We start from the raw sequence: 23,713 nt of genomic DNA, 5'->3' as shown, positions 1-23,713 counted from the left end.
CTGGCTTCATAAAAGTAAAAATATGTCGTACGTTTTGTTTGCCTTGACCCGGTAACATCACTTCCTGTTGCTCCCTAGTTATGCCTTCTCATCTTTATTTTAAAGATGCACCATTGGCTGGCGGACATGTTAGGAGGACAAAGCAGACTGAAAACACAGCTGGTAGGGTTGGTTTATGTGTTTTTTTTTATTCTTTTAATGTTCAGTTAAAAAGGCCGGTCATGTTTTATTACACGTACAGAAATGAGGACGGTGTTTACATTCATTCCTGGGATCCATTCAGCAAAAAGAAAAAAAAACTCACACTGAACTCACAAAAGGCTCGAGCAAACAGAAGGAATGGAGCTTTTTTTTTTTTTCCTTTAAAATCATCGATCTTTGTTGTTTTTGTTTGTTTTTTTTTTACATAAAACTTGCACATTCTCAAGGAAAACTTTATATTGTGTCATTACAGAGTTAATCACAGAGCACCTTTATGAAAACTGTGTTTATTCATTCACCAGAAGGAAACACAGCTAATAGTGTTTTTGGCAGTCGGGAGGAAATGCACATTTTGCCAACTGAATTTAGCTCTAAGTGCGTGACAGAAAACAGGGCCAACAATCATCAGCAGACTACATCATAGCATTAAGCATGTCTGCAGCATTAGGGTTCAGATTATACTTTATTATCAACTCATACGCTTATAGACAAGGAAATTGTCAATTATTAGTGAACTAAAGAGAAAATGTCTCCTTTTTTGCGCCGAACTACCTGCTAGCCTTAAGTTGGTTAAAACATTGCATTCATAACATGACGCTTAACAAGGGTGGAATGGAAAAATGACAACTAAGAATAATAAAAGAAAAAGCTAAAGAAACAAAGAGTTAATTGCTAAGAGGAAAGGATCGAGGGAGAGACGAAGACAAAGACATAAGACAGAAATCTGCTCTTCTCTAACCCAGAAGTGACCCGGTCTTATCAACCAATCAGCAAGTGGCAACAACGGTCAAGTCAGTGATACTTGCACCGGCCCGAACCCTCAGCTGCTCCAGGCCTACTTCGGGTTTAGCCACCTTTCTGTTAGAAAACCAACCAAGGAGAGACAGGAACCTAAACTGTACACATAGACGGGGGGATCATTCAGGCTGCACACGTGAGCGGCTTCAGGATCTCAGCTTCACACTGGCACACACTTTGCATGAAGCTTAGCAGGGGGTGGAGAGATTGTGTTGCTGTCTATCAGCTAAATATATATTATAGCAACATTAGGGTGTTAAAAAAAGGCAGATGACCAGATTTCCTCCTTTCTTCTCTTTTTTTTCGTCCCCCCCTGATGTGCTTGCATACATCTACCCTCTTGGTGTTGGAAGGGGTTGTAGAAGGAGGGAGGGGTTCAGCGTTTAGCTGGGGAAGCACTCCTGCTACCCTGCAAAACAAGACAAGATACATGTGATCAGTATATGCAAGAGATGAGCTTTAAACCACTGCTCTGGTGGAGTAGCCAGGTCCTTTTTCTTCACTGTGTGATGAGAACAATCAGCTTCTGGGTCAGTTCCTTTAAAGGCCTGCCAGCAATCCTGGCGAAGCAGAGAGCATGCCAATTAGCTGATCAATGCGCTTAATTATTCCAAGCAAATCCTTAATTCCTTTCTGTTGATTGTTTGGAGTCTTTCCCCAATAAAAAAGATCCTCGCCTCCTAAAGAACATCTTCCTCTGTGCTTCATTAGTTCCTTCATCAACCCTGACAGCTGCACTCACATGCCATTGTGTTGCTCTCATCCTTTTTGTTCTTATCTGCTCTTCCTCTGAATGAGATGATGGGATCATAGGTAGTGGTGAAACCTGATACAGTATTTACATGCACTGAATAAAGAGCCGTATGCTCACTGCCTAAATTAAAAATCACACTGAATTTTGGTTCCTTTAAGACAATTAGGATGACCCAAACTGTTTGCAAAATGGCAGAATTTTTTTTAATTTATTTTATTTTTTATGATTTAGGAGAAGAAATTAACATACGTGCTCTGACCTGATCGCAGTCAGAGGAGCCAGATTGATAACAGCAGCTCTACCTGTATAGTTCTACCATCTGGAGTTAAAAAGGCACAAACATATTTGCTGCTTAAAAATGCACAAATTCTCCAAAAGATCTTGACCTTTTCTGACCTTTTTGACCTTGAACCGCTGATTGTTTTGGAATCAATTTGACTGCATGATCTGTTTGAACTGTAAAGTGCCTTGAGATGTCTTGTGTTGTGAATTGGCGCTATAGAAATAAACTGAATTGAATTGAATTAGCCAGCCTGTTTTGTTTTGTTGCTCATTCATGTTTCCACCAAACATCTTAACATCCAGACTTTTTCAAACTTTCTGCGTAAAGCTGTTTCTTATTATCCAATCCATTTTTTGGGGGTCTGCACCAAATCGACCCCGCATCAAAACAATCCCACAGCATGATACTGCCCCTCCTGTGCTTCCCAGTTAGAAAGGTGTGCTTTGGCTTGCAGGGTTCGCTCTTTTTCATAAACAAATTCTTTCTCTGTCATCCATTTAGAAAAGTCAAATAGTTTTTTTCAATCCCAAATCACCTACAAATTTTAAATGTTTAGTTTGATCTTATTGACAAACTCTGAGCAATAAAAATATCCATTATATATTTTTTTATGGCTGTGCATAATTGTAAGAGGTTTCAAACAGCAGATAGTGATTCTAAATAAAAAGCTTATTAATATATCATGAAACAAGTTAAAGTGACAACAGGACTAAGGACATAAAATTTAATTAACAAACTGATTAAAATGTCTTCTTTAAGGAAGCCCTGCCCAAAAGGCATAATTATCGTTTATGCTCAATAATACAGAACAAAACAAACTAACTTATATGCAGTTTAAAAGATAAAGTAAAACATTCATTGATTAGGGTTAAATTATTCAGCTAAAAGAAGGAGAGCTTTACATCTACCCAGAGGAATAAAACGCTAGAGCTGAAGCTAATGTTGAAATATGTTCCAGGCTGTGTGTGAATAGGTGCTGCATACATCATAGGTTAATAACACTGGAACTTATTTATATATTTATTTCAGGGTTGAGAATCAAATAAAAGCTTTTTACTATTGAAGGAAAACAATGCAGGGGATATTATTCTAGCAGATGCAGAAACCAATCCCAGTAGTATTTCATTATTCCCAGCGTCTGTTCTTTTCTAGGCTGCAAACAAAAGCTCCTCTCTAAAGGGAATCTACAAATGTGAACATTTGCATTTGGATATCTATCTATCTATCTATGGATAGATGTCTGCAGAGAGAAGATGTTATTTAATGTAATTATATTCCAAAACAAACCTCTCAGAGCTACAATACATGTATTAATTGGATTAGCTGCATTGTTTAGACTCAGGATCCATTTGCCTTTCAAACAAACACAACTACTTAATGTTCTTTAACTATATTATAGGTATAGTTCATGACTGAACTTGATTAAAGATAGGTGCTGTAAAAAACTTTAGAACAATATCAGGATTATACAGGAATAAGCATCTCTAATTTAAAGCTTTTTAATGCTCTTAGAAATAATTTTAATGCCATCAACAAGTTCCCATGACTCTCATATATACACAGCAAATTCATTCTTCATCTTTACCATCGGCAGGCTGCAAATTTACTTTTGTTGAAATTAGCATTATCCCATTCTCTAGCTTTTTCTCCGCTTTGAGCTTCTTTTCCGAACTGGCTTTACAATCAACCGGAAGCAGTTCTCCACAAATATGTAAATATATTGCGATGTATTTGCATATTTGCTAATATATATATCATTTAATAAGTTGTTTTTATAAACTTTTTTTCAAAATAAAGCATTTTAAATGCCAAAATAATCACATTTATCTTCAATCAGTATAAATACTGTGGCCAATCCTAAAGGGACTAAACCCAAGTGAACTAATTCCATCTGAAATTATTTAAACAACATTTTATGACCATTTTAACTGCAGTCATGTTTGGATCATGTTTATTCATGTTAGTCATGTTTCTATTACTTGAGGTGGTGCAGTACTAATTAACTTCCTGTGGGGAACGTGAACTAAGAAGAAAATGTTAAGAAGTTCTGGAAAAAAGAAAAAAAAAACAATTCTGGTTTAGAAGTAATTAGTGATGTAATCCATTTGAAAAAGGGGGAAAAAATAAAAGGGAAATTAAAAATACATGAGCAGTTTTAAAGTTTTTTTTTTTTGTTTGTTTTTCTATTCCGCTCTAATTTACTGTTGGTTAAAATGCTTTAAATATCTCCTCCAGGAGGGTTACTCCTGCTCTGCCTGCCTCCCACCTAACTTGATAATGCAGCAATGGTGATGTCAGTTTAAAAGTTTTTTTAAATAAAAAAAAAATCTGCTTTAAAATTGTTGAGAATAAAGTTGTAGAAACCTAAATACATCTTAAGACTGACTAGCCATTAGCTTTAGCCTCCAAGACCGACTAATGTGGATTATTTCTAAATAAAGACAGTGGTATTTATTTACTCTTTTTTTTTTTTTTTTTTTTTTGAGTTTTTACGGCACGAATGGCTTGTTTTTTCAACAGTAGGCTGAAAGGAAAGAGAATATGAGATAGGGGGAGAGACATGCGGGAAAGGACCACAGGCTGGATTCGAAACGCAGGTCTCTGGCATCGAAGACTAAGGCCTCCATACATGGGTCATGCGCACTAACCACTGCGGCACTTGCACACCCATGACAGTGGTATTTAAAATAGAAAATGAACTGGAAAAATCTTAAACTATCCTTGCACAGAAGTGAAGTAAATATATTTATTGGACTGTTGTTTAACACATATTAATAAGGATAAGGTACTCATATCTCTGTCAAAGTGAGTGGAGAGTAATAAGTAAGGACACTTTAAATATCAAAATATATCAGCTTTAAAAAAAAAATCTTCCACATTCAGAGAATGACGCAGAACCTCTGCAAAAGACCAGTTCTGTATCCGTTTGTGCTGAGAGCTCTTCTCGCAAAGCATTATGGGATTTGCTGTCACAGCAGCCTGCTGTCGCCATAGGCCGTCGCTACCTGACAGTGGCGAATAATAACATAGATGGCGCAGGCACTGTGCGGTGGAGGAGGAGTTACGTGACCAACAAGAGAAAAGTAGTGATCATCTGTCATAACAGTAAGTTAAGCCAGGCGTACTGTGCGATTTCTTCAGTCATTGCATGCAGCTACTGCTCACACTGTACGACTAATCGCAGGGTTTAGTCGTACAGTGTGAGCTCACAGCTCACTATTTATGTTCGGCCCGACGCTCTCATCTGCTCTACCTTCTTACACTGTACGACTTAAAACCACGTCGTACTCCGCTCCCCAGTGAGATGGAGCTGCTCTGACCTGTCTATCCGGAACGCAAACAAATAGAAGGGGAATATGAGGCTTACTAGAGTAAAATGTGCTGCATTGGCAATTTGTGCAATTTTGTGCTGAAAGTCCTAAAAAGAAAAGGCAACGACATATTTAGAAAAAAGACATGGCTGAGCAAACGTGGCTACTGCGGTCTGTCAATTTTACAGACAGAACTGCATTTCTCTTATATCACCCCTGCCATGCTGCTGTGTTTACAGAAGAATCCTCCTTTACTCATGCACCCTGAGCGATTCGCCCACGACGATTCCTGATCGGGAGATGGTCGTGACAGGCTGGTCCCCCCTCGTAACCCCCTGTACACTACACGACTCACGACGCACGATCAGGCTGATAGTCGGGCCGATCGAAAGATTCTCGCAAGACTGAAAAATTGCCCCGAAAATCACACAGTGTACTTACAGCTTTAATTGAGTTCACTATAAAGTCCTCTATATAGTCCGGGCTCTATAAAGTGATTGATGGTTTAGGGCAGACGTTCGGACATGGCCCAGGTTTACACACAGAGTGACGGTGTAAAGCATGGTCCAAGAAGTGTAACAGAGGGCACAGTAAAGCACCAGGGGAATTATTTATTACTGCTTAAAAATCTGGTTTAGCTATTAGAGATTTAATTGAAAAAGCTCCTAACAGAAAAGAATAGTTCAATGGAGGTGTTTTATCCTAGAAGAAAGGAGTGTGGTTGTTTTTCAGTCAATAAAGACTTTGCAGCTTTCCCTTTGTTTTCTGTCCTTCATTTTCATTTTGTTTTCTCATTTCCAGAGGCTTCGTTGTTTTATTCCCACCCTTTCACAAAACCCAAAAGCAACAATAAGATGCAACATTCTGAAAGACAGGCAGATTATGCTAACGAGACAAATCTTTATGGATTGCTTAAGAACATAATCCATATTGTGGAACGTTTGTTAGTTCTCGTCCTGGAGCAAAACCTGAAGACCGAGCTTTTCTTCTAGACGTCTCAACTAGAATCCATTATCTGTCCTGAAAGAAAAAAACTGCTTTACTCAGAGGTAGATCTGGCGCTGGAGGCAGAAATAAAAAGCTTTAGTCTGAAATAATAATCATGACTGGATCGGGCTGCATCCTAATTTGTTTTTGGATTATGTAGGAGAAAAGGAATGAATGACTGAGTACCTCTGAGTCCTCACCAATTAGCTGCATTTGGGAGATTTAAAAAAAAAGGCATCCCAGAGGTCCTTCATCTTTAGATTTATTTTACTCTGTCAGCTCAGATTTGACAGTTTAGCTTCTTCTATAAAGATGGAGCCCTTGGGAAATTTGGATTTATCTCCCCTCCAAATCATTTTCTGAACCATCGGATCTACAGTGGGGCTTTAAAACCATAGCTTATAAGGAGATTCTCGCTCAGGTTCTCATGAATGTGACAGACTGCTGTGAATGCTAACGATGCTTTAAAAAGTTGGCCGGATGTTGAAAGCCATGAGAGTTCAGTGTGAGAGCTCCCACAGTTTGCACCAATAAGTCATTCAAGGATTGAAATCATCTGCCTGTGCAGATTTTTACTTTTAGAACCAGAAAATTATTAGTTGAAATAGATTTGCAAAGTTACTTTAAAAGCATATCTGTTTGCTTAAAAAGAAAAAAAAATATCTTATTTATTCTTGTCACTGTTAGAAAAGTATTTTGTGACTTTTGAATCTGAGTATCTGCACTCCATGACCTCTAACCTTTTACCCACTGATCACTGGGTTAGATGCATTCTCTGGCTGTTAGTCAGTTAGGTTTTACCCTTTTTTAAATGTTATTTTGAGTAGAAAAGTAACTTTTTCAGCCTCTAAATTATTTATCTTAAGAATGGAAATCCCTCCGTAGATGAGATCACAGCACTTTTCAATGGATGTAGGCAGTTTTTCTCCCTTTTATTTAGTTTAATTAATTCTCCTTTAAATTATGCTAATATTTGTTCATATTTGCTCCCCTTATCAACAGTCTGTGCTTAACCTTTGCTTCTCATCAGATTAGATAATGATTCAAAGAATAAAGTGACGCAAATCTGCAGTTCATTCTAGCTGAAAGAGAGAGCGAACCATTCAGAGCAGAAGTGTTGTCATAATGCTTCATTTGGGTCGATTGATCCGATACCAAGTAAATAAACGACCAGTTTGACACTGATTATTAAGGCTTTTTGCACCATAAAGCTTCTGACCTTTTACATTTTTTTGTTTTTGTTCTTCTTTTGAGATTTATAGGTGACTAATTGAATAAAACATAAAAGTTGTCATATTTTTTCTTAAATCAATTGAAAAATAGAATTTGAGAACAAATAGAAACCAAATCTACTGAGTGGTCGAGAGTTGAGAGACTATAATGCAATAATGAAACTTCTCCTCACAAGAGCAGTAATTTTCTGGATTTTTTTTAAAGAAAAAAAAATGTTTTTTAAGATTTTGCATTATCATAATGAGTCAGAGCAGCCGATCCAGTGGCTGTTACCTTTTAGACCAAGCAGAGCAGCTGAAATTGTACAAACTAGAATATAGATCACTGTATTGCTCCAATACTAATACTAATACTGACTTGATAAAATGCTATCAATATCTTAGCTCAATCAATCTTATCAGAGGATAAAAAGACTGAACCTAAAGCTATGTATCTTTTATTATTATAAAATATTTGCAGATCTTCAGGAAAGATGAAGATTGAGTTTTAAAGTGGGAATTATATTCTCTACAGCTGTGCTTCAACATACCCGCCCATTAAAGAAAAAAAAGTTCACACTAGTTATTCAAATAACACAAAATTGAAAAAAAAAAAACAAACAAAACAAATACACATTTACTAAATAATAATTTAGTAAACTAAATAAAATAATTCTAAAAACAAAGAAGCTCCCAGTAAAATGAAAGTACCTTAACCCTTTAAATCCTGGAACATAAATTTTTTTTTTTCTTTTTTTCTATTAAAGTTGTCATTGAACTTTCTGGCAAATGAAATCAAAAAGAATTTTTTAATAAGTTAAATTAGATAATTTATTTGCATCAAAATTGATACAAAAGGCATTTCTCTATAATTTTCAACGTTTTTTGTTCACTACATGCGACTTATTGTGTAAGTCAGGGTTTTTAGAATAAAAATATAACACTGATGATGTAAAGGTCTCAAAAACTCAAGTATCAAATATGATACAATTAGTTTTATAGGGGTTTTAATCATGAACAGTGAACCAACAATCCTGTCAACACATCCAGAAGAGTGAACATTCCTTGACCTTTAGAGAAAACACCTGATTTCATGGATCGCTTCAAAAGACAAACATTTAAGTTCAAGAGCTCCATCAGGCTTGTTTAGTTGTTATATATGTAGATATAGATATATTCAAAATCAGTATCATGATTAAATCATTTTATTCACTACTTTTATCCATTTAGTTTAAGTCTGTAAATTTTCAAGCACAACTTTATATATGACACAGACATGCTGTTTAAATGTTTCTATCCCCAATAACCATCCTACTGGCTAATATTGAAGAATTTTGAGTTTTATTTTAGTAGAACTCCCTCACACACACGTGGTGGAGGTTGTTTCAGCTGCAAATATAAATATTAAATGTGCACTCAAGGCAGGAGGAGTTAAAAGTCATTTCTTGACCTGAGATTTCTTAAACAGATAAAAAGTAGAGATCCAAAACCAGATACACGATTCTGATCAGTTCATTTCTACAACTTCCCCTCTTGGCTTTTTTTTTTTTTCCTTTTTCCAAAAGGCAAAAACAAAATACAAGAAAAATATGTTGCAGATCAAATGAAACTCTAAAATAAAATAAGGACTCTCCTAGCATCCGTAAAAATGATGAATGCCAGCGCATAATAATGGGAAATAAAACAAGCTCATTAAAGATGCATAAGCCAACCTTCCCTTCGTAGTGAAGCGGTCGGTTGTTAGCTGCAGCCAGGGTGGATCCTCACCAGAACTGAACCTACATCCTTCAGCGTGATTATATCAGCCATGTCATGAAGCTTACAACATGCACAATAATCAATCTTGTGTCTAAAAGCCTCTCATTATTATGCTTCTGGTTGCTGTAGCAATGACATTATAATGTTTTCCAAGCGAATCAATGCTGAGCAAATGCACGGTGAGTTAAAGGCAAGTATCCCTCCATCACCCAGTATTTACTCACTTTGCTGCTGATATCATCACTGAGGTAGAAGAGAAAACGCAGAGACAGAGGCAAGAGCATCATTAGGGAACAAATCTAGTTTGTTAAAGCTTTTAGAACCAGAAAAAAAGCTTAAAGAAATCCTAACTGGGTTACTAATCAGTTAAAAATAGAAGCAAATCTTTTTTCTTTTTACCATTTTGAACATCCTAGTCAGGGAGCCTTTTCCGTCACCTGCACCGGACTTCTTGCTTGACTTCTGTTGGCCCTGAAGAAAGCAAAAGAATTCAAGCATGTTAAAAAAAAAGTCTTTCACACAATGTTAAGGGACTGAGATGTGGCCATCCTCTTTTAAGAGAGCCATGGATTAATTTATCGTTCAACCCAGAGTTTAAGAATATTCAGAGAGCTGTTAAGGTAGAAATGACTGTTCCTTCACCAGAATATTCTCCGGAGGATTGATTTGCGTCCCTCAGCAACTCTGGTTATTGATTGGGGTGAGATCCAACTGTGCCCCAACTTTACAGCATGATTGCATTGTGCTCCTTTAACATTTCATAATGCTTGAATTATGCATGAGTTAGAGGCTGGAAAGGAGTGTTCAACTATGAAAGTTTGAAGTTTATGAAATTAGCTGAGAACTTTGTATTGACTGAGACAATAAAGGGAGTCAGAAAAAAGGACAAACTCTCCTTTCATAACATGTTTTAACCTAAAATTATATATTAAAGCACAAACAATTAATACTGCAGGTAGAAGGATAGTTGCATATGTCTAGAAATCAAACCTGACCTACAACCGTTCTATAGAGACACCAGATAAGGCAGAGAAGCTGAAGGCCACCATTGAAGCACCTATCGACTCCTTCAGGGACGGTGTTCTGTGAGAACAGCATACAGTACGCTGTCAGAGCGGCATACGTTGTTATAATACGCATGCGGGAAAATAGGCAGCATTATTCCCATGTTGAATTTTAGCAGCAGTGTTCCAACCAGCAAAAACATGTTTATTTAAACTTTTAAAAAAGAAAATCTTTGAGTTAACAAAAAAAGCTTTGATTTTACTGGTTTTTATTGGATGCAGAAACGGACAGACATGGTTGAAGTTTATGGGATCTTGAAAGAATCATCTATAGCTTAAACCATATTAGAATAGAACAGAATAGAATAGAATCAAATAGAAAAGAAAGAATAGAATAGAAAATCCCTTTATTGTCCCACAATGGGGAAATTCTGGTGTTTACAGCAGCAAAAAGATTATAGAAAAAATGTTTGAACAAATGTGGAACTTAGAAAAATGTATTAGAATAACATAATAGTGAAGAGTTAAAAGATAAATAATAAAATAATGTAAATTGTCAATATCAAATTAAAATAAGTTACTTACTAAAATCATAGAAAACATTGGCTGTGGTTTATATTATGACTTAATTTAGGTTGGATAAAAACCAGGCGTATGTCGATCTGACAGCGTATGCTGTTCTGACAGATTAACGGATTGAGAAAGCTGTGAGCTCTGGGTTATACGTATAAGTTACAGTCTCTCAACAACACAACATTAACTGCTGTATATTGGTTGTATTCGTGGCAGAAATATATGTATAGGAGCTTCAGGTTATGAACTGAATTACTGAATCTGTTTTTCTTAATGATATTCTAGGTAATTAAAGTTGAAATAAATAAAAATAAATCTAGTTTAAGAGGTTGTAGTGGCAGATCAGCACAAAGGCACTGGGGATTAAAACCTTTCTGCTTTATGTCTCTATTTAATTTGATTAAGTATAGATCAAGAAGACAAAAAGTGTTAAAATATCATTTCCTCATCAGATGATGAATAAACTATCAATAAGGGCACCTTTCTAAGGTGGAGTGCAAAAAAAGTAAACGTTCTTGTCCTTGACTAAAAAAACAAACATAAAAAATAAAAGATAAATCCATGAATCTATTTATGGACCATTCTTAGGAAGTAAATAATCTGTTGTCAGCTAAAGGGTAGATTTGATCCACTCCATTTTTCTGTGCCAATATATTTGATGACGTGTTGACTTCATTTGTTTAATCCACAGCTATCTGTGGGGCCACATCCGCACACAAGAACAACAGTGTTACAGTAAATCATGTGCTGATGATGTTGTAAATGGAGGAGAAGGGCAGCTTTCCGTCTATCAGCCACAGAGCAACCTTTAGGATGATACAAGCACCATGAAGGGTCGAGCAATGCTGCTGTTATCAATCAGAATATGGAAACGTCAAAGAATGACCATGATAAAACAGAGTTTTATCTCTGATGTATGTGAAGATTAGGAAGATGGATGGATGATGGAGAGCAAATGTAAAAGGAAATAATAACCAGCGTCATTATTGAAGGTAAATAATAAAAAAAATGAATTACTTGATACTGTAAGTTTTAATAAGACATTATTCTTTCTTTTTTTTTTCTTCTTTTTTTTCGTTCTTTCGGCCATTTTAAACCTACCAGGCCTATCTTGGCAGCTAGTCCCCTCCACTGGGTGTAGAGACAGAAAGGAGGAGAGGAAAAAGTAGAGAAACAATGTGTTTAAGAGCAAAGGCAGGACAGGGGAGTGAAGGGGTGAGTCAGGGGAGGAAGGGAGGGAGGGAGGGGGAGAGTTCATGTGGGACATGGGGGTAAGATGTGCAAAGCAGGGCAGGAATAAAGAACAGGGGAGACGTCTGTTTCAATAGTTCTCAAGAAACTATTTATAGCTTCTGATCATAACAAAATGTCCTGCAGGTCCTTAAAGGAGGAGATAAAGCTTTAGTTTTACATCTCCCTGTTCTTTTTATCAAAGAAGTTCATTTTTCAAGATCAAAAGTTTAAAATAAATAAAAAGTTCATTACTGATGCCAAAGTATTAATAATCACAATCCCTTTGTTAAACGACCAACACAAATTAATGTATAAGGATATGCAGGATCAACACTATTTACTTGGATGGCTCTAAATAAAATTTTTACATAATTAAAACTGCTGAAATATACTTAATTGTATTAATTAGTCTCATAAAATCCCATTGAAATGATATGGGAAATGTGAAAAGGGCTATTAACACCTTTTTGATGTACTGTTTTACTTACCTTTTAGGAAAACAGAATGGTTGTAAGGTAATAAAAATAAAGCAGACTCACCCTAGATTTAGGAGGGGCGGGGGACACCTGAGGAGTAGTTAAGAGCAGACAGTACAGAAGTTTTAAGTTGGTCAGACCAGAGTCAGAAACAAAGATGAACAGGAGAGCAGTAGTGTGTTCTGGTTTCATTGCCGGAGCTTCTCCAATCTAAGAGTTTGATGGTTAGAGAAACATGGCATACTACTCACGATCGTGCGGAAGAAATGGACCACAGCGTTCTCTGCTCCGCGTTTACGTGGCGAGGTGGCAGACGCTTTCTGAGGGGCTGGAGAGAGAGCACCTCGGAAAGAACCCTGGGAAGAGAAGGAGCAGCAGACTTTCACTCTGAGGCCTCACTGTTCACTCATCCGGCTGAGTTTCTGGTTGTGGTAAATGATAAGGAGTCTAACTGGTGTGTTTAAAGCATTAAGCGCTCTCTGCTTCTGTCTCCTGTAACCCTAGTCGTCCTCAGCAGATGGCCGCTCACACTGACCCTGGCTCTGCTGGAGGTTTCTTCCTGTTAAAAGGGAGTTTTTCCTCTCCACTGTCGCCACAAGCATGCTTAGTGTGAGGGATTGTATTTCAATCAATGATTGAAGATAGAAAACTTTGAATCAATTTGACTGGATGATCTGGTGAACTATAAAGTGCCTTGACATAAGGTCTTGTGAATTGGCGCTATAGAAATAAACTGATTTAAGTACCTTAAATATGTGAATTGTTTTGGAATTTAATCTCAGAAGATCAATAGAGTGTTTCATGTGGATAATGGTGAATAACTGAACGGGTTCATGGAAACGTCTCCAGACGACAGGGCCACATTCCTGTGTCACCTTCTACCTCAATATTTCTATTTTATGTTTCCACAGATTGGAACTTTTTTCCCCCTGAAAAATAATGTCCTCTCACCAGTTACCGACTGGTTTAACAACAAGGACTTCAAATAACTGTATCATTCAGACAGACCTAATGTAGGCAGATACCTTCACAAAATGCAGGTAAGAAAATTTCAGTTGGATGTGAATCTAGAAGGACAGTTAGACTGTTAGTCTTTACTTTTCTTAATGAAATTACACTTTTTCATCCTTAATTGGGTAGATCCAAAACTCTGAGGGCCCTGCAGTATATTTTTTGCCCATGTTTGCAAATAATAACTTCAGCTTTAATGGTAGAATAAACTACTTTACCTGTTTTTCCTATGCAGTACAGATGTATTGATTAATTTACAAGAAATTACAACATAAAAAAAAACATTTGACAGAGAGTCTAAATCTAATTTTAAAAAAAGAAAAAAAAATATATAAATAAATATAAAACTACAATGGCTGTGTGATAAAAAAAATGTTATTTAGAATCAGTTAATTTTTAAGAGACACAGATCATTACAGTTCACCTTAAAGACATCAAACAGTAAGAAAAAATAAGCCTGTCCAAAATACAGGCCAGTGAAATTAGAATAACCAGTCAAAGATTTTCAAAAATTAAATCCGAAAAAATAAATCAAAAGGGTTAACCTACAGGCTTCTGGCTTGGCTGCTCACTGATAGTGGAAATTCATTTTAATATCTGACGTTTACTTTCTATTTGATCCTCTCTGTCACGACTTAAGAATGTAAATGAAGGGATTAGATTACTTTTAAAAAGCTGATTATTTTAAAAGCTGTTGGCTACAGTAGCTCTGAAAAGATTTGTCTCTTCATTAATTAATTTGACTCACTAACAGCGGAGAAAATCCACCCAGCTAACTATCAAATACTGGAATAGACTAAAAATGATAAAACCGGTACAACTGAACATGTGAAGGAGCTCATCTTTTCTAATTGATATGTTAAAATTTTACAAGACCGATTATCATCAAGCATTAACCTGAGTGCTACATGAGAGTTCAATAAAGCAGAATAAAGAATTTAACTTCTGAGGGGATAAAGGGATTTTTTTACCTCTGCAAACATTAAAGAAACACACCAGGTGTGAATCCTAAACCAATCTCACTGAATCCCATCTGCGAGCTGCACAGTTTCCACGTTCTCAGTGAGTTCATGCCTTCCCCCCGAATGTCACCTCCTGCTTTTCTTTCTTTAACCTCCCTAATGGAACAGGGACATGTGTGGATTTTCTCATGTTTTAGGGACCTCAATCCGTTCCAGCATGGTTTCAGCTCAACCTTTCATTCAGGAACAAAAGCAAGTCTGCTTGAACTCCGGACATTTTCGGACTCTGACGGCGAGGCTGAATTTCGGTTTTCTATGAGATGAAGGTGCACAACAAAATCAATGTAATGTCCTCTGAAGTCCTGGATTTCAGACTGCGGGAGTTTGCCTGTGGGGTTATGATTCTCATCCATTACCTCACCGCTGCCTCACATCAAAGATGTTTAAGGTGGAGAAAAAGTGGGGAACTTACACCAACATGACTGCTGGAGCTTTTATGGCTGATCTGAATGTGGAAATACAGACGGTATTATATGAAATACAAATAGAGAAAAAACAACCTTATACATTGTTGCAACACTATTTCAAGCATTTCTTTTCTTTTGTTATTCTTTTGTTAACTCCAACTCTTTTCACCAGAGACCCCTAATGATGCCCTCTTGTGTAAGTGTATTTTTTGCATGGCTAGGTCTGCAAACAGAGAAGGATGGAAATGGAGGTAAAACGAAGAGCTTCGGGAAATCAGAGCTGACCCAATGATCGGTGGGCTTTGTTTTGAGGGAAAAAAAGGTAAGGAAAAACAAGACATCAAATAATTCTGGGGGATTGTCCATAAGCCATCTCATTTTACCTTTGAAGTAAATAACTGAATGCTCGCTCCTCTGTTTGTTCCAAGAGAAGCAAAAGGCAAAAAAACTGTTTTGGCTCAAAGTTTTCTCAGAAATTAAAGGGAAGCAAACAGAGAGTGAGAACAGCAAGAAATATAACTTTATTATTGCTGAGTTATCATAATAACACACTACCAGGGAAGCATTTAACTATTAAGCAGCTAAAAAGTCGTCAATAACTTTAAAGGAGCTTTAAATAGACACAGCTAAGGTGGGATTATCTGATGACAACAAAAGTACACACTGCATGAATCTGGCTATAAAAGAAAAGAAGAAAAAAAAATCTAAAAAAGCGACAAGAAGTCCCATTTTATAGTGTTTCATCTATTCAAGCAAGAAAACAGCTGCTAGAAAAGCATCTGATAAGCCCTAAAACTGAAACATGTCTGTTAGCAAAGCCTACAGTGCACATTACCCTAAATGTATCATCAACTCTTTATAACATGGTGCTGTGTGTTTCTCCTTTAGAGCAAACTTTGTCCAGGTTCTGTTAGTGCCAAGTTCAGACTATTTTTGTAAATCTGGGAAAGTCAAAGTAGAATGTTTTTTTTTTTTTTTTTACACAGATTTTGTTGCTAATTGGTCCACTTGTCCATCAAACTCACACCCACGTCAAACTTCAGCTACAGAAATTAGTAAAAAGTTGATCAAAATGGCTGTTAGCTTAACGGCGAAAGTTTTTTCTATGTATTTCTTCAAATATTGTATACAATGATGTATTAGTTTGAAATGCTATTATATTCCCCATTATCTGCTTCTATCTCCTTGAACCCCAGTCGGCCTCGGCAGATGGCCGTTCACACTGAGCCTGATTCTGTTGGAGGTTCCTTTCTGTTAATAGGGAGTTTTTCCTCTCCACTGTCGCTACAAGCATTCTTAGTGTGAAGGATTGCATCCGAGTCAATGAGTCGATGCAATCAACTGGTTTTCCTTAGAAAACTTTGAATCAGTTTGACTGTATGATCTGATGAACTGTAAAGTGCCTTGAGATGACATGTGTTGTGAATTAGCAATAAGCTGAATTAGAAATTATGTAAATGCCTGTGCTCTTGTCACATGGTTTCCCACTTCTTTTCCCAAACAGAAGCAAGTCTTGTGCAAAGGAAAGGAAAATCTGTTTTTGATTTCAACGTATTTCTAACATACCTATATTAATTCATCTATAGCTTTATTTATTTATTTTCGTCAGGTATTTCTCTGCAGTGTGTTTCGGGTATTCAAATTTTAAAGGGATATCCATGGTGTTTTATTTTTATCAAAACATAGCATTCAATGTTAGCATTTAGTTATTTCCAGTGTTTTCACTCATAACTTAAAATATCAAGGTTCCCTATCAGTTCCTTCTACAACTTTCATTTCTTTTTCAAATTTTTGTTTCAGCAGCGATTGCTCAGAAAAACACAGTAGTATGCAGCTTAGTCATCTTTAATAGTTTACGTTGTTAGACGTTGCTGTACAGTTTGATTCTAGGTGAGGGATAAACTAAGAAAAGAAGAAGCATTAATTAGAATCCAGATGATGTGACCGTTTCCCTGCACTGCATTTCAGCCGATCTAATGATCAGCACTTGGGTTGAAGGTCAAATCCTGACCAGGGGTCTGCTTTATTATAAATGATTGTTAATATTTAATCCAAAGAAAAGGTAACGACTTTCGGCTTCATAAAACTATAGTCTTCTTGCTTGCTTAACTACCTGAAAATCTTCAAGGTTGAAAGTGAACGTTCCAAAACTTTGTGTTTTATCCTAAAATGCCAAACAGGAGACATTATTATTTCCTGACATCAATTATTCTCTCATAGTCTTTGTGTTCCATCATGGCAGCTTACACAGGAATTGTATATCTGTGACAGCTTTTCTACTCTGACTCCTGCATCTGCTCAGTGTTTAACATTCATCACAGAGGCGCATTTCCTTTCACAGGTAAGAAGATTAAGTTCTATTCAACTCAGTTTTTATATGTTATTTTTGCTAAACCCACAAACAAATGACATCTGGTGCAAAGTAATCGTGCCCAAAAACAAAAGTTTTATACCCAAAACTTTGCAGCTGCACCCATATTGTAAAGAGGAAGAAAGTTAAGAGGGCTTTAGATTTTTAGAAAGGAAAACATAAAAGTTTATCATCATTTTTTCTATAGCCTTTGTATGGACAGAAAGACTCAAAATAATAGTTTCCCATCATAACATTCATATGGTTTAATTCATATTTTAATAGGTGCAAAAGTGCTCTGGTCCTCCCTCAGGTTTTGCTCTGCACTGCTGGCAAGCTGGCTGAAAAACATCTCCTTCATTTTAATTGCTTCTGTAGATCAGATGAAAGAAACTACAGGCTTTTTTTTATAGTATACTCGTTTAGTGTGAGATGTTGGGGGGGTAGATGCATATTTTTAATGCATCTGATTAGCTTGGCATGTAAACACTTTCACAAGGTTTTAAAACGTTATAGTTATTGGTTTTAATGAGACATCAAAGTGCCAGTCTGAGCCAATGTAGGAGACACAGAGTCACACAGAGCGCTGCCTCTGCTACACCTGCTGCTGCTCTCTGCCAGCTGCTCACATCGCTGAAAGATGGCCTCCAATTTCCCTCAAACATTTATATATATATAAAAAAATTATTCTAGCTGTTAGGAAAAATATCCTGCTGCAAAAAGTAGTTCTGGAATAGAAACTAAAAGAGCCTCCAACGATCACTCATACTTCATGTTATGCATTTTTGCTTTAATTCTTTGTGTCAGCATTATGATGCAACAAAACCATTTCATTTTTCATCCCTGTTATTGCACTGGGAGAATCTAATGGCTGCCAAGCTACAGTCATGTTTCATCATGTTTAGATAATACACAGTTTGCAGTTGAACTAAAGAAAATTGTAGCTCCTTTCTTTAGAATATGATTTGAAATATGTACATTTTAAAATTCCTTTTAAAAAATGATGAATAACCTGAACTGTGAAGCACAACATGCTGCATCCATAACAACCCTTTGGTGTTAAACTTTGCTTCTTTCAAGTGTGACCGATAAAGAGGAGCAGGGCTGGCAATACTTCGGCAGAATGACTCATTTTGAAGTTTGCATTTAATTTGCATTAAAAAAAGATTTTAATTTTGCCAGTTCATCATTATGCAGAAACAACTTCTTCAAACAGGACTTCTGGACTATTGATGTTTCATTGTAATTTAGTGCTTAAAGCATCCAAGTGTAAATGATCATATACGTAAGAATGAATGGACCACATAGGTTTTCACGGCCATATAACAAACCTCATGGATTTAATTTTATCTCTCTTTGAGTCAAGGCCCAAATACATTTATTTCTGTTGCTATGATTTAGGAAAACATATTCCAGAGTCATGCCCTGTTTTGGCATAAGAGCTCCAATTGTTTTCTTCTGTTTCCTGGCAATTTAATCTTTATGCTCACACAAATAAGCCGAGGCAGTCATCCATTACCGAGCTCTATCAGAGTGGAGATAAACAGTAGCTCTGCTTTCCATTACGCCTACTTTGATAACTCTTTTTTTTCTGTGCGGTGACGGACAGAATATATTTAAACTCTTTAAGTCTCGACGATAGAGATGGCAAAGAATGTGTCTTTTCTGCAAACCAGGAGACAAATCCCTTTAAAGAAGCAGCAAATGGGAATTAGAAAGGATGTCACATGTTGTTAGTGGGGCTGTTTAAATCTATCATTCCTTTACATCAAGAAAACTCCGGAGACATGAAGGTGAGTGCAAATCAAAGAATAATAAAACAAAGAGAGCGGTGGGGATGTTGTTACACAATTTTAATCAAGCAGTATTTAGAAAAAAATAAAAATAAAAACAGCTCAGAGCAGGATTAGATCAGGAACAGGTCGCCGGTCACTACATATACAAGCAGTTACATTAACCCAGAGCAGAGTTAAAAGGTGTTGATAAAAAAAAAAACAAAAGGAAAAAACGTCTCACAGACTGGGTCAGAGACATTTTAACCTGAGGTGAGCAAACTGGTGAGAGGGAACCGTCCCTTTCCTCATCCAAGACACTGGGGTCAGAAAACAGCATCACAGAAGTGAGAGAGAGCTAAAAGAGGCAACCCTGGATTTCATCATCTGACTGACACGCTGTACCATGAAACTAAGATGCAACTAAATATAAAACACAGAAAAAAAAGTTATTTCTTTGTTCTTTCCTCTTCCAGCCTGAACAGCTTCTGGAAGCTTCATTTCACCTCCAGTTAACCTGTGATTTATCCCCAGGATTTGAAATGATCAAAAACTCGTCAGCATCTAGCGGCAGATATATCCTCAGACGTTTTATGTGTCCTGAAACCAGCTATTTTGCGTTTAATTGGATTTTTAGCAAAACATCATTAAAATAAAAGACATTAAAGTGGCTAAAAATATATTTAAAAAAAGATAATTAAACCCCTAAATCCACCTACCAATTTAGCAAACATTTAAACATCCAAAAGTTAGACAAACTCATTTGTTATTAAGATAAACACTAGTGAAGCTTTTTAAACTAATACTGCAGCCTGTTGGTCTGTCTAAGAATGAGTCTGAAGCAAACGGGGTGAAAGTAAAATGTTTGCAACTTTACTTATTTGATTTGCTAAAGGCAGCAGAAATGGGCAAACTGTCACTGACTTGATCCGTAAGCAGTTTGAAGGCAAACCATCGGTGAACACAGCGTCACTGATATCTATTTATTTCTAAGGAAAACTTTTATTGGTACAAAACAGCAACATGCAGCTCATGGCAAAAAATAAGGAAACTTCCAAAGTGGTTCATTTGATGCTTTTCCCTGAACGTCTCGCCATCTATGATCAGCAGAACAGGCGAGAGAAAAAAATAAAATCAGTTTACACCTAAATCTTACTTAACCTGTTAATTTATAGCTAGCATAAGGTGTGGGGGTGGGGCTGGAGTTGGGGGGGATGCATATGTCAAGCTGTTAAGTATTTCTTTTTTCTTTTTTTTTTCCTTCAGCACTGATTAGCAAGGAGGCGGATCTGATTTCTCATGCAATATGAACAGAGGAACACGACTCTGCTGAAGTGTTGCCGCAAACTGCCGCTTAACTAACTGAAACAAAGCAGGAAGCAAGTATTAAGGTCCAAGGCTCTTATTGCAAAGATGGCATTTAGGACTATAGAGTGGCAGCAACAAAAAAGAAAGGAAGAATATACATTTCTTCCCGCTACCTATAGTTGAGCACTGCCAGTCAGCTGGCTCAAATACAAGCTTTAACATTTATCCCTCCTATTCAAGAAAAATAATTCAGGTGTTTGGAAATATTTTCAAAAAAACTGGAAACCATCAACTTACGGAAACCAAAAAGGCAATTATCCTAATTACTGTAAAGCTGTGAGGTACATGTTTGTTAAGCAGCTGACTGCGGGCTAGTTACCTGAGGGCTAATTAACCAGGAAATATCTGCTTTCTCTCGTCCCGTTTTACTTTCTCAAGAACAAAATGTAATAAATTGAGCCAAGTAAGGATGGAAACCACTACTACAATAATTTCAGTGGATTTTCCTGCTACACCCATGCGTTTAACTCAAAGTACGAGTAAATATTTCCACTATTCTTGCGGCAAGGATGATATTTGACGTTTTTTAAAATGAAAACCTTCCTAGCTGAAGATTATCATACAGCAGGAATCCAGAACCGACCCATGTCTAGTGGAAGGCTAACTAAATAATTTGGAGAATATAACCTGAATCAGCTCCGCCTCCAGAGGCCATCGCTGAGTGCCCAGCCCATAGCGGAGGACAGGCGGCGGAGCCAGCATAGCTGATACCGTGCCAAGCAGTCCAATCATGTCTGGAAGCGGATCCCAGTCTGGTCCGTACCAGGAGCACAAAGCAAAGGATTTTTCTTTCATTTCGTTCTGAAAAACTGTCCCTAAAAAATGTTTTTTTTTTTCCAGGGATAAAAAAAAAAAAAAAAACTAATTTAAAAAGTAAATAGAACTCAACACATCACAGTTAACTTGAAAGAAAAAAGTTAATCTCTACTCACTTTACAGGACAATCTTTTAATATAATTTCAAAAAGAAGGGCTCATAAACTACTATACTGTATACAATATAAATAATTTTCTTTGATCATTTCAAGCATAAAGTGATCATTAACTGTGAAAGTGACCTAGCAGGCTGGTGTTGCCATAAACAGCAGCAATGTACCTTCCTGGGTGGACTTTTCCCAGACGCTCATAGATCAAAGTGATGAAGAAGCTGTGAGCCCTCTGCAGAGATCCCGCACTAATCTACTTGTCACATCTAAATGACAAACACATCCCATCCTAAGCCTTAGGATTTGGAAGTGAGGTACCTGAAGTGAAACACGGCTGTTCTCCACTTTAACAAATGTCTTAATAAACATCTTTTAACTTTAAAACTCAACATCTACTGCTGTACCATGATTCAGCTGAAGAAATGCCACGAGCGTAAGTACCATTCATAGAAAAGAAAATCTTCAAATGACACAAAATCACAGATATGAATTTAAAATGTAAAACACGGATAAAATGTTCTAATAAGTCATCCTCATGTGTCCAATCAGCACATATCAGCCAGTTAAGTTATTTAGGTTCACCTTTAAATTAGTAAAACCAACCAAACTCAACATGACGAACCATGAAGGAAGAAACATTTTGTACAGAAAGTGATACAGAATCAGCAGAATTACTGACTTATATGAGAGGGGTCTGGTGTTTCCACCGAGACCCTTCCTCACCTTGCCCTTCCTTTTCTTGTCCCCTCCAAAGAACTTTCCTATCTGATCCAGGAGCCCGGGGTTCTTCTTTCTCCGGCCCAGCCCGAAGGCGGCCTGTGCGGAGCTACTTGAAGATGCCATGGTTGTAGAAGCGCTTGACGGGTTGTTTGTATTAGTTGAATGTATTTCTTTTATTTTTGTCTCTCCGTTTGAGAAGAGAGCAAAGCTCAAAAGAGGAATAGAGAAAAGAAAGGAAAGGGAAGGAACAAAAAAAAAAGTCAGCCTATTCTAAGTCCTGCTCGGGGCTCTCCGACCCGCACTCTGAAGCCGTTCCGCTGTGCTCCTGGATGGTCTGCAGCTCGTCCGATTCCGAGGGTCGCTCTTTGAAGGTGTTGTCCTCCCGGCCCGGGGCATCTCGGGAGAAGAGGCGGACCAGGTGGGGGCGTGGTATGGCGGCGTCAGGGTCAGCTGTGCTGGCAGGGTTCCAGGGCTGGTGGGGGCCCTCAGTGCCCGTGGAGTCAGTCACCGCCGGTTTCTCCAAGACGCAGCCATTGTTCTGCTTCGCATCTGCCTCGACCAGGCCTGCGCAGAAACAACAAGGGTCATCTATGGGCTTAGGCCCGCATGGCACACAACAAAACCAGAGAGGCACAAAGGGCCCTTTTTTTTACAGGCCAGGGCCCTTCCTGCAGCAGTGAAAACCAGCAGAGCTAATATTCTCTGTTTCTAGCTCACCTTCTGACCTGGAAACTGCCTAAAGACTTCCCTAAAGGCTTCCCTGCCAACATTTTTACAACTGTTGACCATTGGTCACACAGTAAACACAAACTTCTATGTAGTGTGAGGGGATATTATGTGTAAATATATGTAAAGTGGAAGAAAAAAGTTGCAGTTTTGTTTCTTCCTACTGAAAAAACAAAAAAATGGATCCCTCTCTTCACTGTACTGATCCCTCAGAATAGAACTAAATACAGCCAGAAAGAGGTCAGTTAAGTATTAATAAAGAGCTTCTGCAAAAACAGATAAACAGACCTGCAGAGATCTGCATGGATCTAAAGCTCGGTTGGGATAATCTGCTAACGGCACAATTATCAGTTGGCAAGAAGAAAACCACAGGACATAGTGTTGGTCAAAGAGCATGCAGAGAATACAGCAAACAGGAAGGGAACTGGTTTGATCAGAATATACCAAAATATATCTTTTTGCCAAAAGATACAAAATAAATATCTGATGAGTCAAACTAACACAGCAGTTTTACTTGAACACAGCAGCCACAGTGAAACATGCTGTTGGCAGCTTTGTGTGAAGCAGGGAAGAAAGTCAGAGGTAATGGAAAGAAGAAAGGATTAAAACAGGGGTCTTCAAAGTTTTCCAGGCCAAGGACCCCCAAACTGATGGCGAGACGGGGACTCCCTAATTATTGTATATTGTATGAAATTGTGTTATATCAAACTGTTCCTATAGTCACTCTATGACACGTGGAGTAATGTTACAAAAGTAATTTCTCCCTGGGATTATTAAAGTATTTCTGATTCTGATTCCTGGTTGATGGGACAGGTGTTGTGAA

The 23,713-nt window shown here is 37.4% G+C and overlaps 2 protein-coding genes across 6 annotated transcripts in view; both read right to left on the bottom strand.

Moving 5' to 3' along the window:
* Window positions 1-163: 163 nt before the first annotated feature.
* On the bottom strand, window positions 164-22,427 carry LOC119786147 (myelin basic protein-like). Of its 5 annotated transcripts, XM_038289281.1 has the most exons (7): window positions 22,168-22,427; window positions 12,841-12,945; window positions 12,653-12,679; window positions 11,982-12,011; window positions 9,703-9,774; window positions 9,528-9,546; window positions 164-1,408 (listed from the first exon to the last, which is right to left on the bottom strand). In XM_038289281.1, exons 1-6 carry the CDS (start codon window positions 22,285-22,287, stop codon window positions 9,544-9,546), a joined length of 357 nt encoding a protein of 118 aa, XP_038145209.1. In that variant the 5' UTR covers window positions 22,288-22,427; the 3' UTR covers window positions 164-1,408; window positions 9,528-9,543. The 5 variants fall into 5 exon arrangements, with proteins under 5 accessions (XP_038145209.1, XP_038145199.1, XP_038145239.1 ...); XM_038289271.1 differs by lacking the exon at window positions 9,528-9,546; XM_038289311.1 differs by lacking the exon at window positions 11,982-12,011.
* The window catches only part of LOC119786145 (myelin basic protein-like), an 87,524-nt gene continuing 86,157 nt past the window's right edge, over window positions 22,347-23,713 (bottom strand). Inside the window, exon 4 of the mRNA XM_038289260.1 lies at window positions 22,347-22,728. Within this exon, the coding sequence (XP_038145188.1) occupies window positions 22,430-22,728 (299 nt within the window). The 3' untranslated portion in view covers window positions 22,347-22,429. The remainder of the gene's footprint in view (window positions 22,729-23,713) is intronic.

This window comes from Cyprinodon tularosa, unplaced genomic scaffold, assembly GCF_016077235.1.
Source record: "Cyprinodon tularosa strain WSP-4 unplaced genomic scaffold, ASM1607723v1 ctg107, whole genome shotgun sequence".
Taxonomy (NCBI): domain Eukaryota; kingdom Metazoa; phylum Chordata; class Actinopteri; order Cyprinodontiformes; family Cyprinodontidae; genus Cyprinodon; species Cyprinodon tularosa.
This window is presented reverse-complemented; position numbering and strand designations above follow the sequence as displayed.

Coding starts and splice junctions, on each gene's coding strand:
- LOC119786147 (XM_038289271.1), bottom strand. CDS start 22,287: ATGGCATCTTCAAGTAGCTCCGCACAGGCCGCCTTCGGGCTGGGCCGG. Junction 12,946..22,167: donor ACAAGAAAAGGAAGGGCAAG/GTGAGGAAGGGT, acceptor TTCTCTTCCCAG/GGTTCTTTCCGAGGTGCTCT. Junction 9,775..11,981: donor TAGCTGCCAAGATAGGCCTG/GTAGGTTTAAAA, acceptor TGCTTTCTTCAG/GGCCAACAGAAGTCAAGCAA.